The sequence below is a fragment of the Anastrepha obliqua genome, chromosome 6, assembly GCF_027943255.1.
Source record: "Anastrepha obliqua isolate idAnaObli1 chromosome 6, idAnaObli1_1.0, whole genome shotgun sequence".
NCBI lineage: Eukaryota > Metazoa > Arthropoda > Insecta > Diptera > Tephritidae > Anastrepha > Anastrepha obliqua.
In genome coordinates, this window is record NC_072897.1 from 16752520 (window position 1) to 16766506 (window position 13987).

Sequence of the window (13987 nt, forward strand, 5' to 3'; positions counted from 1 at the left end):
AAACAGAGACCACATTAATGGCCTCACAGTTCAAGCACAAAGGTAATTTATGACGTGGACGCAGTCAACCCAAGGGCTGAGCTTATTATAGACACCAATATTAAATATTTTGCCTTTACAGAATTTCTTAATGGCGTCACGGCAGCAGTACTAGTCGAAGCGGAAAGAAATATCACAGTTGGGGTAATAATAGGAAAGCCCTTACACTATATAACAAGGAACTGAGGAAGTGAAAAACGAACTTATGGCAAAAGTTCTATAAGGGACTAAACGATGGTATTATCACCACTGCTTTGGTCTCTCCTGGCTGAAAACCTAGTACAAACCCTTAATAATAAAGAGGACAAAACAATTGGATATGCAGATGACATTTCTGCAATAATTAAAGGCAACCACGGAAGGACCGCAAAGGACTGGCTGCAAGACGCCTTAAATACCACCTGGGAATGGTGTATGAAAGAGGGACGATCAATAAACCCTTCCAACACCACTATTGTCCCCTTTACCAGGAAAAGGGTTGTAAATATACCCACTCTGGAAATAAATGGAACGGAGGTAACTCTAAAAAGAGAGGTTAAATATCTAGGAATTATGCTGGATAAGAAAGCTCACCTGGGAGGCCCTCCTCAACTCAGTACAAAAAAGGGTAACAAAAACAGCATCGGCAACAAAACAGCTTTTGGAAAAATCCTGAGCCTTAGCCATAAATAACCTTTTGGATCTGCACCCAAATGGGTAAAGAAAGCCAGTATAGCCTTATACTCCTGCAAATCTATGTTCGGTGAAAAATGGGGACTCAAGCCACAGGTCATGTTGTGAATGTACAACGCAGTGCTTTTGCCAATTTTAACGTGCCTGGTTTGGTGGGAGGCTCTTCGGAAGGGCTATATATCACTAAACTGGGAAGGGTGCAAAAGACTGCATGCATTGGCATCACCAGAGCATGTAAAACTTGCCCCAGTGCTGCCCTGAATGTCCTTATTTACTTCCTTCCTATCGACTTTTACGTTATTTCCACCGCAGCTCAAAGTGCAATCAGGTTAAAGAAGGTTGGCCTCTGGAGACAATCTCTCAAGAGACATGTTAGCATATTCGCGCAGTTAGCACCATATTTCTCCGAACTTCGAACAGATCTCACTATCCGCAAACCAGAGTTTGAGGGTCGTGCTAGGGCAATCTTTCCAAATAAGCAGGATTGGATCGAGGAGAAAATCTACACTGACGGTTCCAAGATGGAATCGGGAGTCGAAGCAGGGGTTTTTTCTAAATCAGCCAATTTATCTATCTCCTTTAAACTGCCGAAATGCCAGTGTTTTTCAACCAGAAGTCTTTGCGATCCTGCAGACATGCAAAATGCTTAGGGAACGAGGGAGATATTAACATTTTCTCCGATACTTAAGCAGCGATCAAGGCTCTGACGACGCTATGGTGCAGAACGAAATTAGTAAACTCCTGTAAGGAGGAGATCAAATCTCGTGGGTGTGCAGGTTACATTTCTCTGATCTGGGTTCCACGACATAGGAACGCAGAGGGAAATAAAATTGCTGAGGAGCTTGCCAGGAAGGGGACTGAATTGGCCTCAGAAACCTCCTACCCCGTCATCGGCATCCCCCTGACAGTTGTTAAAGGGGAACAGCACAAATTATTTCTCAGGAAAGCGCAGAAAAGATGGAGCTCCATTTTTTCATGTACTATTTCGAAAACCCTTTGGTTTCAGTACAATGTACGAAGAACTCAGAAAGTTCTTTGGACTCCTTGCTATTCAATTTCCAAACTCATAGCTGTTATTATTTACCGGTTACTGGATGATCGGCACACACGCGGAAGAGCTAGGGTTACCATTTAATCCCCATTGCAAAAGCTGTAGGTATCTTTCAGAGAAGGAGCCTGTTGAGCACTGAGTTCTCCTTTCTTCCACAGCCTGGGACAGTGCTCCAACCTAAATCCCATTAATCTTCTCCAGGCTTTAAGGTTAATCTTTATGTCAGTTAAATTCAGATACCATTCCGCTCTCGTGAAAGGTAGAAATCGTAAACACATTACGCTTATCGCGGGCCACGGTAGGTATAATTATACAACAGTTAAGCCTGGCTTGTCAAGGGCGGAAGTTGTTTCAGCATATATACTGTAAGACTAAGTGTAACTATTTATGGAACATATTTTATATATTTTGATCCTATTTTTGTTAAATTTAGAAGGGAACATCCTTGAAGATTGATTGGAGATTCATCGACAACGATCGTATCCCCTGGAATATACAGAGAGCGTGGTGTTAATAAGTGGTTTAATTTTGCAAAAAAAGTTTAATTATAAGGCTGAATATCGTTGAAATGCAAACAGCATTAAATTTATGAGAATCTGTTATATGACATACTAGCTTTAATCCGCGGCCCCGCTCGCGCAGGAGTAGTTTTGAAGGATTTAGGATATGTATATAAAAGAATTACAAACAATAATTTCATAGAAAATATTTTTTTTTTATAACCATAATATTATAATACCCGGCATCCGTTGCTATGCGTCGTTGAATAAAATCAAAACAACCAATCAGAAAAATATCAAGCAAAATTATTTTAATTAATTTTCTACCTCAAACCGTTTTTGAACTTTACATTTGGGTCATAGTTGAACAGCTTATGCGGATTATGAACTCTAGAGTGTGCTGTAAATAGTGGGAAATAGGAAAAACTAAGATTTTTTAAATTAAATTTAAGCGAATATTCGATTATTAGTGACGAATGAGAGTGGTGGTGCGGCCTGGGGGCTGTGGCATAAAACATGCCTATAACCTTCATTGGGTGAAAATATGAATGTATAAAACTTGTTACGTCATTTGGTTTGTCGTTTCGTAGTGATGCGCGGACAACGTACAGACATTCACCTTTATAGTATAGATTATACAGGGCGAACGATATGAAGTGTTTTCTATTCAAAATACCAAAATTTTTTTGTGTGAAATTAGTTTTTATTGATTTCAAAGACAAAATTGTTCAAAAATTATTACAATTTTAACATACCTTCTACTCAAATATGAACGAGACGGTATCAATAAAACGGTCCGCGGATGACATATGGCAAAAATAAATTTTTTGTTGTTTGGTAGGACTGTTATAAGCTTACATGGCAAATTTCAGCGTGATATGTCACATAGTTTGTTTTCTGTGCTACTGTAAACAAGTCAAGCTCGAGTGTGTTCTTCGAATTTAACGATGGAAATTCAAGTTGAACAAAGAATTTGTTTGAAATTTTGTTATTCCAACAAAATTTCGGCTTCAGACGCCTTAAAAATGTTGCAGACGACCTATGGAGATTTTGCTCTATAGCGTGCACGTGTTTTCCAGTGGTACAAATCGTTCAAAGAGCGTCGTACATTGGTAGAAAACTTGCCTCATGAACGTCGTCCAGCAACATCAGTAAACGACGAAAACATCGGAAAAGTAAAGGAAATTGTGCTTGAAAATCGCACAAATCGCAAAATCGGTTAACGCTGAATATTATTTAGACGTTTTAAAGCGTTTGCGCGAGAACATTCGTCTTAAAAGGAAGGAATTGTGGGACAACAAGTCATGGCTCTTGCATCACGATAATGCACCAGCTCACACATCACGTCTTGTTCGCGATTATTTGAACAAAAATAATGTTAATGTCGTTCCGCAAGCACCGTATTCGCTTGATATGGCTCCATGTGACTTTTTCCTGTTTCCCAAGCTCAAGTTGCCGCTCCGTGGAAAACATTTTGAGACAATTGAAGTCATAAAAGAGAATTCGAAGAACACACTCGAGCTTGACTTGTTTACAGTAGAACAGAAAACAAACTATGTGACATATCACGCCGAAATTTGCCATGTAAGCTTATAACAGTCCTACCAAAAAACGAAAAATTTATTTTTGCCATATGTCATCCGCGGACCGTTTTATTGATACCGTCTCGTTCATATTTGAGTAGAAGATATATTCACTTCAGTTCGATATGACCACTTTTTGCCTTGATTATAGCCTTCAAACGGTCAAAAAATGAGTTGCATCCTTCGCTATGGCCATATTCGCAGTGCCAAACATCTAATATTGATGAAATGACTCGAGCTTGTAAAGGGTGATCACTTTAGAGGTATAGGATTTTCAATTCAAATAAAACAACGAAAGTTCAAATTCATTCGGCAATATTTAATATTTTTGTGTAGAGCCATTCATAACATTTACTTTTTATATAATAGATAATTCCTTTCATATGTTGGCCGCAATTGCACCGTAATTCGGCTATCCGTAAACACCAATTTTGAATGACTCGCTGGAGGACTTCGGCCGGTATATCGTGAAGAAGAAGAAGTAATGTTGGTTTCCAATGCCTCGATCAAAGCTGGTTTATCTACAACGCATTTAGACTTTGCATACCCCTACAAATAAAAGTCCAAAGTTGTGATATCACATGATCTAGGTGGCCAATCTACTGGTTCGAGACGAGAGGTAAATTGCTCACCGAAACAACCTCGCAATAAATTCATTGTTTCACGGGCTGCGTGGCAAGTAACGCCGCCTTGTTGGAACCAAATATTGTGGAGATCACGGGCTTCACTTTCCGGCATCAAAAAGTCGTTTATCATTGCGCGATAGCGTTCGCCATTCACTGTTACATTAGCGCCAGACTCATCTCTGAAGAAGGTTGTTCTCAATGGATGTAATGGCTGTAATGGTTGTTCTTGAATGGCTTTGGGTTGCTCCCCAGCCCAAATGCGGCAATTTCGCTTACTGACGTAGCCATTAAGCCCGATAGTCGATTTTCGTAATACTTTTAATTCTTGAGGAGTAAGTGGCTTAAGGGTGCCGTTACTGAAGCACTGCTGGTGGTTCCAGAAGCCGGTCGATGTAACTATGAAAGTCGGATAGCAACTATAGGGAGACGTTACGGGAGTGACCACAGGCAAGAAATGTTCCAGATGGAACTGACGAATTGCTGCCAAACGATATATGAGACTTTGCGGTAATACGCAACTGATATTGAACGTTCAGCGCATTTGGCGTATGCAAAGAAAACAGAAGGTTTCGTAGAAAAGATGAAGGGCTAAGGTTTTATGAGGGGTACGCGAGAAGAAGAAACAATAAAGAGAATAATACGCGAGTCCTCTACTCAAATGCCATGACCCAGCAGTTCGAGAATAAAGTGTGGCAACTGCGGTAAGACCGGGCATATGGCACGCGATTTCAGTACACCACGCAGCCAACTGAAGACGAACCCAGGTAGAAGGAAGTGAAGCGCTAAGACTGACTCTGGCCACAGATTTAGTAAACGGTAATGTGGATGTAAACGGAACCAGTGGATGACTACAAGTTTCAAACAGGTACAGGAGAGAGAACTACGCTTTCTGGAAAGGTAGTTTGTGAAGTCATTATTGGAGTAATTTAATTTAATCTAAATAATTTCAAGTTACCATTTATTTCAGATATAGGAGCTATAATTGGGAAATGTTGGACTTTAGAAGAAAGAGAAATGTCGGTCAGTCATAGTAAACCACAATGGACCACAACGGGAAAGAGAAGAATTCTAGGAAGCAGGAAGAAAAATCTCCGATTTCATAAGAATTTAGTTGCAGGAAGTTAGAGGGCTAGATAGGACAAAAACTAAGAGATTCCTGGAGAAATACGGCTCGCTATTCAACGGTGATTGTGGAAAGTCTGGAAGGACTGTGATGGTGAAACACTGAATAGATATAGGAGATGAAAAGCCAATTCGTCAAGTTCCACGTCGAGACCACTAGCAAAGCACGAAGAAGCAAATAAGATAATCCAAGAAATGCAGCAAAGTTGAGTTAGTGAGCCATCAATAAGCCAGTGGAGCTCAGGGGGTGTGCTGGTTAGAAAGAAAGATGGAAGCACCCGATTTATGGGGATTATAGAAAGCTGAATGAAGTCACGAAAAAGGTCAGCGAATCATAATCACGAATAGATGACACTCTCGACATTTTATCTGGCGCGAAATGGTTTTCCACGCTTGATTTAAAAAGTAGTTACTGGCAGGTAGACAGCCTGCGGTATAGAAGGTGGGTTGGGGCAGTTTTCTGTGATGCCTTTCGGATTATGTAATGTGCCAGCAACCTTTGAGCGTCTGATGAAGCTTGCGCTGAGGGGCTACACTGGAAAACGTGCTTGGTGTATCAGTATTACATCATCGTCATGGGTAAAAATTTGAACTTTGAAGAAGTCCTTCAACGCATTGTCTCTACGCGATTGCGAGTGAATCTGAAGTAGTGCGGCTGAATAAGGACGTACCTAGCTCAATATACAAAGTATGGTGTTCGCTACACGTTACAATAGTACAGTATCATTCGGAGTATATTTAGTATGATCGGGGGTAGAACAAATCCCCAATCCGAAGCGGAACTGCATATGTCGATGGATAAGTGGCTATGGGGTATCTAGTCGCTAATAAAAGATAAAATCACAGTGCTCTCAAGGAACTATATCAATACCCCTCTAACAACTGAGCAAATAGACTCCATCTAGAATCTCATCCTTGAAACAGAAGTGGCGGGGAAAGACCAGAATATAACACTCGCATTTTTGGGCGCGATCTACAAATCAGCATACATGGTTCTGCACTACGAGGATAGCGCTTCAACGGACTGGCTAAAAGCGGCTCTTACTGACGCGACACCTTGGGAGGGTGCTTCACTGTGGGTCGCAGAGGAATCCAAAATACCTCCCTCACAGATAGCAGTGGGGTACTTTCCTGACCCCAGTCCTTAGAAACCAAAAAGATACTGGACTTCTTACAGGGGCAGAAAAAAGGCTTCAATGTTGACACATGGCGTACTCTTTTTAGAGTCGGAAGAGGCTCAAATGTAACACTGGTTCTAGCACCAGACCTGAAATCAGCAGCCAGCTTGGGTAAGCTACCAATTCTGTTAAGTGACATTCAAGCTCATGACTGCGCCCCTCAATTCAGATCGATTAATGGATAAAATGGAAGCTGTGGAGTTGAATGAAGAGGACGAATGTATCCAATCCAACCCTAACCCAGCAGTCAGTGAATGAAGTGCATCCAGGAAAATCTTCATCACGCTAAGACCGCATCGGCCGAACTTAGTACGAGGCTTGTCAGTTGAAACATCAACATAGAGCTTATTCAGGAGCCCTTGTTAAACAGAGACCACATTAATGGCCTCACAGTTCAAGCACAAAGGTAATTTATGACGTGGACGCAGTCAACCCAAGGGCTGAGCTTATTATAGACACCAATATTAAATATTTTGCCTTTACAGAATTTCTTAATGGCGTCACGGCAACAGTACTAGTCGAAGCGGAAAGAAATATCACAGTTGGGGTAATAATAGGAAAGCCCTTACACTATATAACAAGGAACTGAGGAAGTCAAAAACGAACTTATGGCAAAAGTTCTATAAGGGACTAAACGATGGTATTATCACCACTGCTTTGGTCTCTCCTGGCTGAAAACCTAGTACAAACCCTTAATAATAAAGAGGACAAAACAATTGGATATGCAGATGACATTTCTGCAATAATTAAAGGCAACCACGGAAGGACCGCAAAGGACTGGCTGCAAGACGCCTTAAATACCACCTGGGAATGGTGTATGAAAGAGGGACGATCAATAAACCCTTCCAACACCACTATTGTCCCCTTTACCAGGAAAAGGGTTGTAAATATACCCACTCTGGAAATAAATGGAACGGAGGTAACTCTAAAAAGAGAGGTTAAATATCTAGGAATTATGCTGGATAAGAAAGCTCACCTGGGAGGCCCTCCTCAACTCAGTACAAAAAAGGGTAACAAAAACAGCATCGTCAACAAAACAGCTTTTGGAAAAATCCTGAGCCTTAGCCATAAATAACCTTTTGGATCTGCACCCAAATGGGTAAAGAAAGCCAGTATAGCCTTATACTCCTGCAAATCTATGTTCGGTGAAAAATGGGGACTCAAGCCACAGGTCATGTTGTGAATGTACAACGCAGTGCTTTTGCCAATTTTAACGTGCCTGGTTTGGTGGGAGGCTCTTCGGAAGGGCTATATATCACTAAACTGGGAAGGGTGCAAAAGACTGCATGCATTGGCATCACCAGAGCATGTAAAACTTGCCCCAGTGCTGCCCTGAATGTCCTTATTTACTTCCTTCCTATCGACTTTTACGTTATTTCCACCGCAGCTCAAAGTGCAATCAGGTTAAAGAAGGTTGGCCTCTGGAGACAATCTCTCAAGAGACATGTTAGCATATTCGCGCAGTTAGCACCATATTTCTCCGAACTTCGAACAGATCTCTCTATCCGCAAACCAGAGTTTGAGGGTCGTGCTAGGGCAATCTTTCCAAATAAGCAGGATTGGATCGAGGAGAAAATCTACACTGACGGTTCTAAGATGGAATCGGGAGTCGAAGCAGGGGTTTTTTCTAAATCAGCCAATTTATCTATCTCCTTTAAACTGCCGAAATGCCAGTGTTTTTCAACCAGAAGTCTTTGCGATCCTGCAGACATGCAAAATGCTTAGGGAACGAGGGAGATATTAACATTTTCTCCGATACTTAAGCAGCGATCAAGGCTCTGACGACGCTATGGTGCAGAACGAAATTAGTAAACTCCTGTAAGGAGGAGATCAAATCTCGTGGGTGTGCAGGTTACATTTCTCTGATCTGGGTTCCACGACATAGGAACGCAGAGGGAAATAAAATTGCTGAGGAGCTTGCCAGGAAGGGGACTGAATTGGCCTCAGAAACCTCCTACCCCGTCATCGGCATCCCCCTGACAGTTGTTAAAGGGGAACAGCACAAATTATTTCTCAGGAAAGCGCAGAAAAGATGGAGCTCCATTTTTTCATGTACTATTTCGAAAACCCTTTGGTTTCAGTACAATGTACGAAGAACTCAGAAAGTTCTTTGGACTCCTTGCCATTCAATTTCCAAACTCATAGCTGTTATTATTTACCGGTTACTGGATGATCGGCACACACGCGGAAGAGCTAGGGTTACCATTTAATCCCCATTGCAAAAGCTGTAGGTATCTTTCAGAGAAGGAGCCTGTTGAGCACTGAGTGCTCCTTTCTTCCACAGCCTGGGACAGTGCTCCAACCTAAATCCCATTAATCTTCTCCAGGCTTTAAGGTTAATCTTTATGTCAGTTAAATTCAGATACCATTCCGCTCTCGTGAAAGGTAGAAATCGTAAACACATTACGCTTATCGCGGGCCACGGTAGGTATAATTATACAACAGTTAAGCCTGGCTTGTCAAGGGCGGAAGTTGTTTCAGCATATATACTGTAAGACTAAGTGTAACTATTTACGGAACATATTTTATATATTTTGATCCTATTTTTGTTAAATTTAGAAGGGAACATCCTTGAAGATTGATTGGAGATTCATCGACAACGATCGTATCACCTGGAATATACAGAGAGCGTGGTGTTAATAAGTGGTTTAATTTTGCAAAAAAAGTTTAATTATAAGGCTGAATATCGTTGAAATGCAAACAGCATTAAATTTATGAGAATCTGTTATATGACATACTAGCTTTAATCCGCGGCCCCGCTCGCGCAGGAGTAGTTTTGAAGGATTTAGGATATGTATATAAAAGAATTACAAACAATAATTTCATAGAAAATATATTTTTTTTATAACTATAATATTATAATACCCGGCATCCGTTGCTATGCGTCGTTGAATAAAATCAAAACAACCAATCAGAAAAATATCAAGCAAAATTATTTTAATTAATTTTCTACCTCAAACCGTTTTTGAACTTTACATTTGGGTCATAGTTGAACAGCTTATGCGGATTATGAACTCTAGAGTGTGCTGTAAATAGTGGGAAATAGGAAAAACTAAGATTTTTTAAATTAAATTTAAGCGAATATTCGATTATTAGTGACGAATGAGAGTGGTGGTGCGGCCTGGGGGCTGTGGCATAAAACATGCCTATAACCTTCATTGGGTGAAAATATGAATGTATAAAACTTGTTACGTCATTTGGTTTGTCGTTTCGTAGTGATGCGCGGACAACGTACAGACATTCACCTTTATAGTATAGATTATACAGGGTGAACGATATGAAGTGTTACCTATTCAAAATACCAAAATTTTTTTGTGTGAAATTAGTTTTTATTGATTTCAAAGACAAAATTGTTCAAAAATTATTACAATTTTAACATACCTTCTACTCAAATATGAACGAGACGGTATCAATAAAACGGTCCGCGGATGACATATGGCAAAAATAAATTTTTTGTTGTTTGGTAGGACTGTTATAAGCTTACATGGCAAATTTCAGCGTGATATGTCACATAGTTTGTTTTCTGTGCTACTGTAAACAAGTCAAGCTCGAGTGTGTTCTTCGAATTTAACGATGGAAATTCAAGTTGAACAAAGAATTTGTTTGAAATTTTGTTATTCCCACAAAATTTCGGCTTCAGACGCCTTAAAAATGTTGCAGACGACCTATGGAGATTTTGCTCTATAGCGTGCACGTGTTTTCCAGTGGTACAAATCGTTCAAAGAGCGCCGTACATTGGTAGAAAACTTGCCTCATGAACGTCGTCCAGCAACATCAGTAAACGACGAAAACATCGGAAAAGTAAAGGAAATTGTGCTTGAAAATCGCACAAATCGCAAAATCGGTTAACGCTGAATATTATTTAGACGTTTTAAAGCGTTTGCGCGAGAACATTCGTCTTAAAAGGAAGGAATTGTGGGACAACAAGTCATGGCTCTTGCATCACGATAATGCACCAGCTCACACATCACGTCTTGTTCGCGATTATTTGAACAAAAATAATGTTAATGTCGTTCCGCAAGCACCGTATTCGCTTGATATGGCTCCATGTGACTTTTTCCTGTTTCCCAAGCTCAAGTTGCCGCTCCGTGGAAAACATTTTGAGACAATTGAAGTCATAAAAGAGAATTCGAAGAACACACTCGAGCTTGACTTGTTTACAGTAGAACAGAAAACAAACTATGTGACATATCACGCCGAAATTTGCCATGTAAGCTTATAACAGTCCTACCAAAAAACGAAAAATTTATTTTTGCCATATGTCATCCGCGGACCGTTTTATTGATACCGTCTCGTTCATATTTGAGTAGAAGATATATTCACTTCAGTTCGATATGACCACTTTTTGCCTTGATTATAGCCTTCAAACGGTCAAAAAATGAGTTGCATCCTTCGCTATGGCCATATTCGCAGTGCCAAACATCTAATATTGATGAAATGACTGGAGCTTGTAAAGGGTGATCACTTTAGAGGTATAGGATTTTCAATTCAAATAAAACAACGAAAGTTCAAATTCATTCGGCAATATTTAATATTTTTGTGTAGAGCCATTCATAACATTTACTTTTTATATAATAGATAATTCCTTTCATATGTTGGCCGCAATTGCATCGTAATTCGGCTATCCGTAAACACCAATTTTGAATGACTCGCTGGAGGACTTCGGCCGGTATATCGTGAAGAAGAAGAAGTAATGTTGGTTTCCAATGCCTCGATCAAAGCTGGTTTATCTACAACGCATTTAGACTTTGCATACCCCTACAAATAAAAGTCCAAAGTTGTGATATCACATGATCTAGGTGGCCAATCTACTGGTCCGAGACGAGAGGTAAATTGCTCACCGAAACAACCTCGCAATAAATTCATTGTTTCACGGGCTGCGTGGCAAGTAACGCCGCCTTGTTGGAACCAAATATTGTGGAGATCACGGGCTTCACTTTCCGGCATCAAAAAGTCGTTTATCATTGCGCGATAGCGTTCGCCATTCACTGTTACATTAGCGCCAGACTCATCTCTGAAGAAGGTTGTTCTCAATGGATGTAATGGCTGTAATGGTTGTTCTTGAATGGCTTTGGGTTGCTCCCCAGCCCAAATGCGGCAATTTCGCTTACTGACGTAGCCATTAAGCCCGATAGTCGATTTTCGTAATACTTTTAATTCTTGAGGAGTAAGTCGCTTAAGGGTGCCGTTGCTGAAGCACTGCTGGTGGTTCCAGAAGCCGGTCGATGTAACTATGAAAGTCGGATAGCAACTATAGAGAGACGTTACGGGAGTGACCACAGGCAAGAAATGTTCCAGATGGAACTGACGAATTGCTGCCAATCGATATATGAGACTTTGCGGTAATACGCAACTGATATTGAACGTTCAGCGCATTTGGCGTATGCAAAGAAAACAGAAGATTTCGTAGAAAAGATGAAGGGCTAAGGTTTTATGAGGGGTACGCGAGAAGAAGAAACAATAAAGAGAATAATACGCGAGTCCTCTACTCAAATGCCATGACCCAGCAGTTCGAGAATAAAGTGTGGCAACTGCGGTAAGACCGGGCATATGGCACGCGATTTCAGTACACCACGCAGCCAACTGAAGACGAACCCAGGTAGAAGGAAGCGAAGCGCTAAGACTGACTCTGGCCACAGATTTAGTAAACGGTAAAGTGGATGTAAACGGAACCAGTGGATGACTACAAGTTTCAAACAGGTACAGGAGAGAGAACTACGCTTTCTGGAAAGGTAGTTTGTGAAGTCATTATTGGAGTAATTTAATTTAATCTAAATAATTTCAAGTTACCATTTATTTCAGATATAGGAGCTATAATTGGGAAATGTTGGACTTTAGAAGAAAGAGAAATGTCGGTCAGTCATAGTAAACCACAATGGACCACAACGGGAAAGAGAAGAATTCTAGGAAGCAGGAAGAAAAATCTCCGATTTCATAAGAATTTAGTTGCAGGAAGTTAGAGGGCTAGATAGGACAAAAACTAAGAGATTCCTGGAGAAATACGGCTCGCTATTCAACGGTGATTGTGGAATGTCTGGAAGGACTGTGATGGTGAAACACTGAATAGATATAGGAGATGAAAAGCCAATTCGTCAAGTTCCACGTCGAGACCACTAGCAAAGCACGAAGAAGCAAATAAGATAATCCAAGAAATGCAGCAAAGTTGAGTTAGTGAGCCATCAATAAGCCAGTGGAGCTCAGGGGGTGTGCTGGTTAGAAAGAAAGATGGAAGCACCCGATTTATGGGGATTATAGAAAGCTGAATGAAGTCACGAAAAAGGTCAGCGAATCATAATCACGAATAGATGACACTCTCGACATTTTATCTGGCGCGAAATGGTTTTCCACGCTTGATTTAAAAAGTAGTTACTGGCAGGTAGACAGCCTGCGGTATAGAAGGTGGGTTGGGGCAGTTTTCTGTGATGCCTTTCGGATTATGTAATGTGCCAGCAACCTTTGAGCGTCTGATGAAGCTTGCGCTGAGGGGCTACACTGGAAAACGTGTTTGGTGTATCAGTATTACATCATCGTCATGGGTAAAAATTTGAACTTTGAAGAAGTCCTTCAACGCATTGTCTCTACGCGATTGCGAGTGAATCTGAAGCAGTGCGGCTGAATAAGGACGTACCTAGCTCAATATACAAAGTATGGTGTTCGCTACACGTTACAATAGTACAGTATCATTCGGAGTATCTTTAGTATGATCGGGGGTAGAACAAATCCCCAATCCGAAGCGGAACTGCATATGTCGATGGATAAGTGGCTATGGGGTATCTAGTCGCTAATAAAAGATAAAATCACAGTGCTCTCAAGGAACTATATCAATACTCCTCTAACAACTGAGCAAATAGACTCCATCTAGAATCTCATCCTTGAAACAGAAGTGGCGGGGAAAGACCAGAATATAACACTCGCATTTTTGGGCGCGATCTACAAATCAGCATACATGGTTCTGCACTACGAGGATAGCGCTTCAAAGGACTGGCTAAAAGCGGCTCTTACTGACGCGACACCTTGGGAGGGTGCTTCACTGTGGGTCGCAGAGGAATCCAAAATACCTCCCTCACAGATAGCAGTGGGGTACTTTCCTGACCCCAGTCCTTAGAAACCAAAAAGATACTGGACTTCTTACAGGGGCAGAAAAAAGGCTTCAATGTTGACACATGGCGTACTCTTTTTAGAGTCGGAAGAGGCTCAAATGTAACACTGGTTCTAG

General features: G+C 41.0%; 2 protein-coding genes across 2 annotated transcripts; both read right to left on the minus strand.

Annotated features, from left to right (window-relative positions):
* Window positions 1-4163: 4163 nt before the first annotated feature.
* LOC129250180 (uncharacterized) lies at window positions 4164-5385 on the minus strand. The gene is made up of 3 exons (XM_054889815.1): window positions 5356-5385; window positions 4478-4742; window positions 4164-4394 (listed from the first exon to the last, which is right to left on the minus strand). Exons 1-3 carry the CDS (start codon window positions 5383-5385, stop codon window positions 4378-4380), a joined length of 312 nt encoding a protein of 103 aa, XP_054745790.1. The 3' UTR covers window positions 4164-4377.
* A 6023-nt stretch (window positions 5386-11408) lies between these two features.
* LOC129250181 (uncharacterized) lies at window positions 11409-13299 on the minus strand. Its single transcript, XM_054889816.1, has 3 exons — window positions 13295-13299; window positions 11613-12022; window positions 11409-11529 (listed from the first exon to the last, which is right to left on the minus strand). The coding sequence occupies exons 1-3, from the start codon at window positions 13297-13299 to the stop codon at window positions 11513-11515; spliced, it is 432 nt and encodes a 143-aa protein (XP_054745791.1). The 3' UTR covers window positions 11409-11512.
* Window positions 13300-13987: the final 688 nt, after the last annotated feature.

Excerpts from the sequence above, each read along its gene's own strand:
- LOC129250180 (XM_054889815.1), bottom strand. The coding sequence starts at position 5,385 with ATGACTTCACAAACTACCTTTCCAGAAAGC. Across the intron at positions 4,743-5,355 it reads AAACTACCTTTCCAGAAAGC|CGAAATTGCCGCATTTGGGC; the intron begins GTAGTTCTCTCT and ends TACGTCAGTAAG.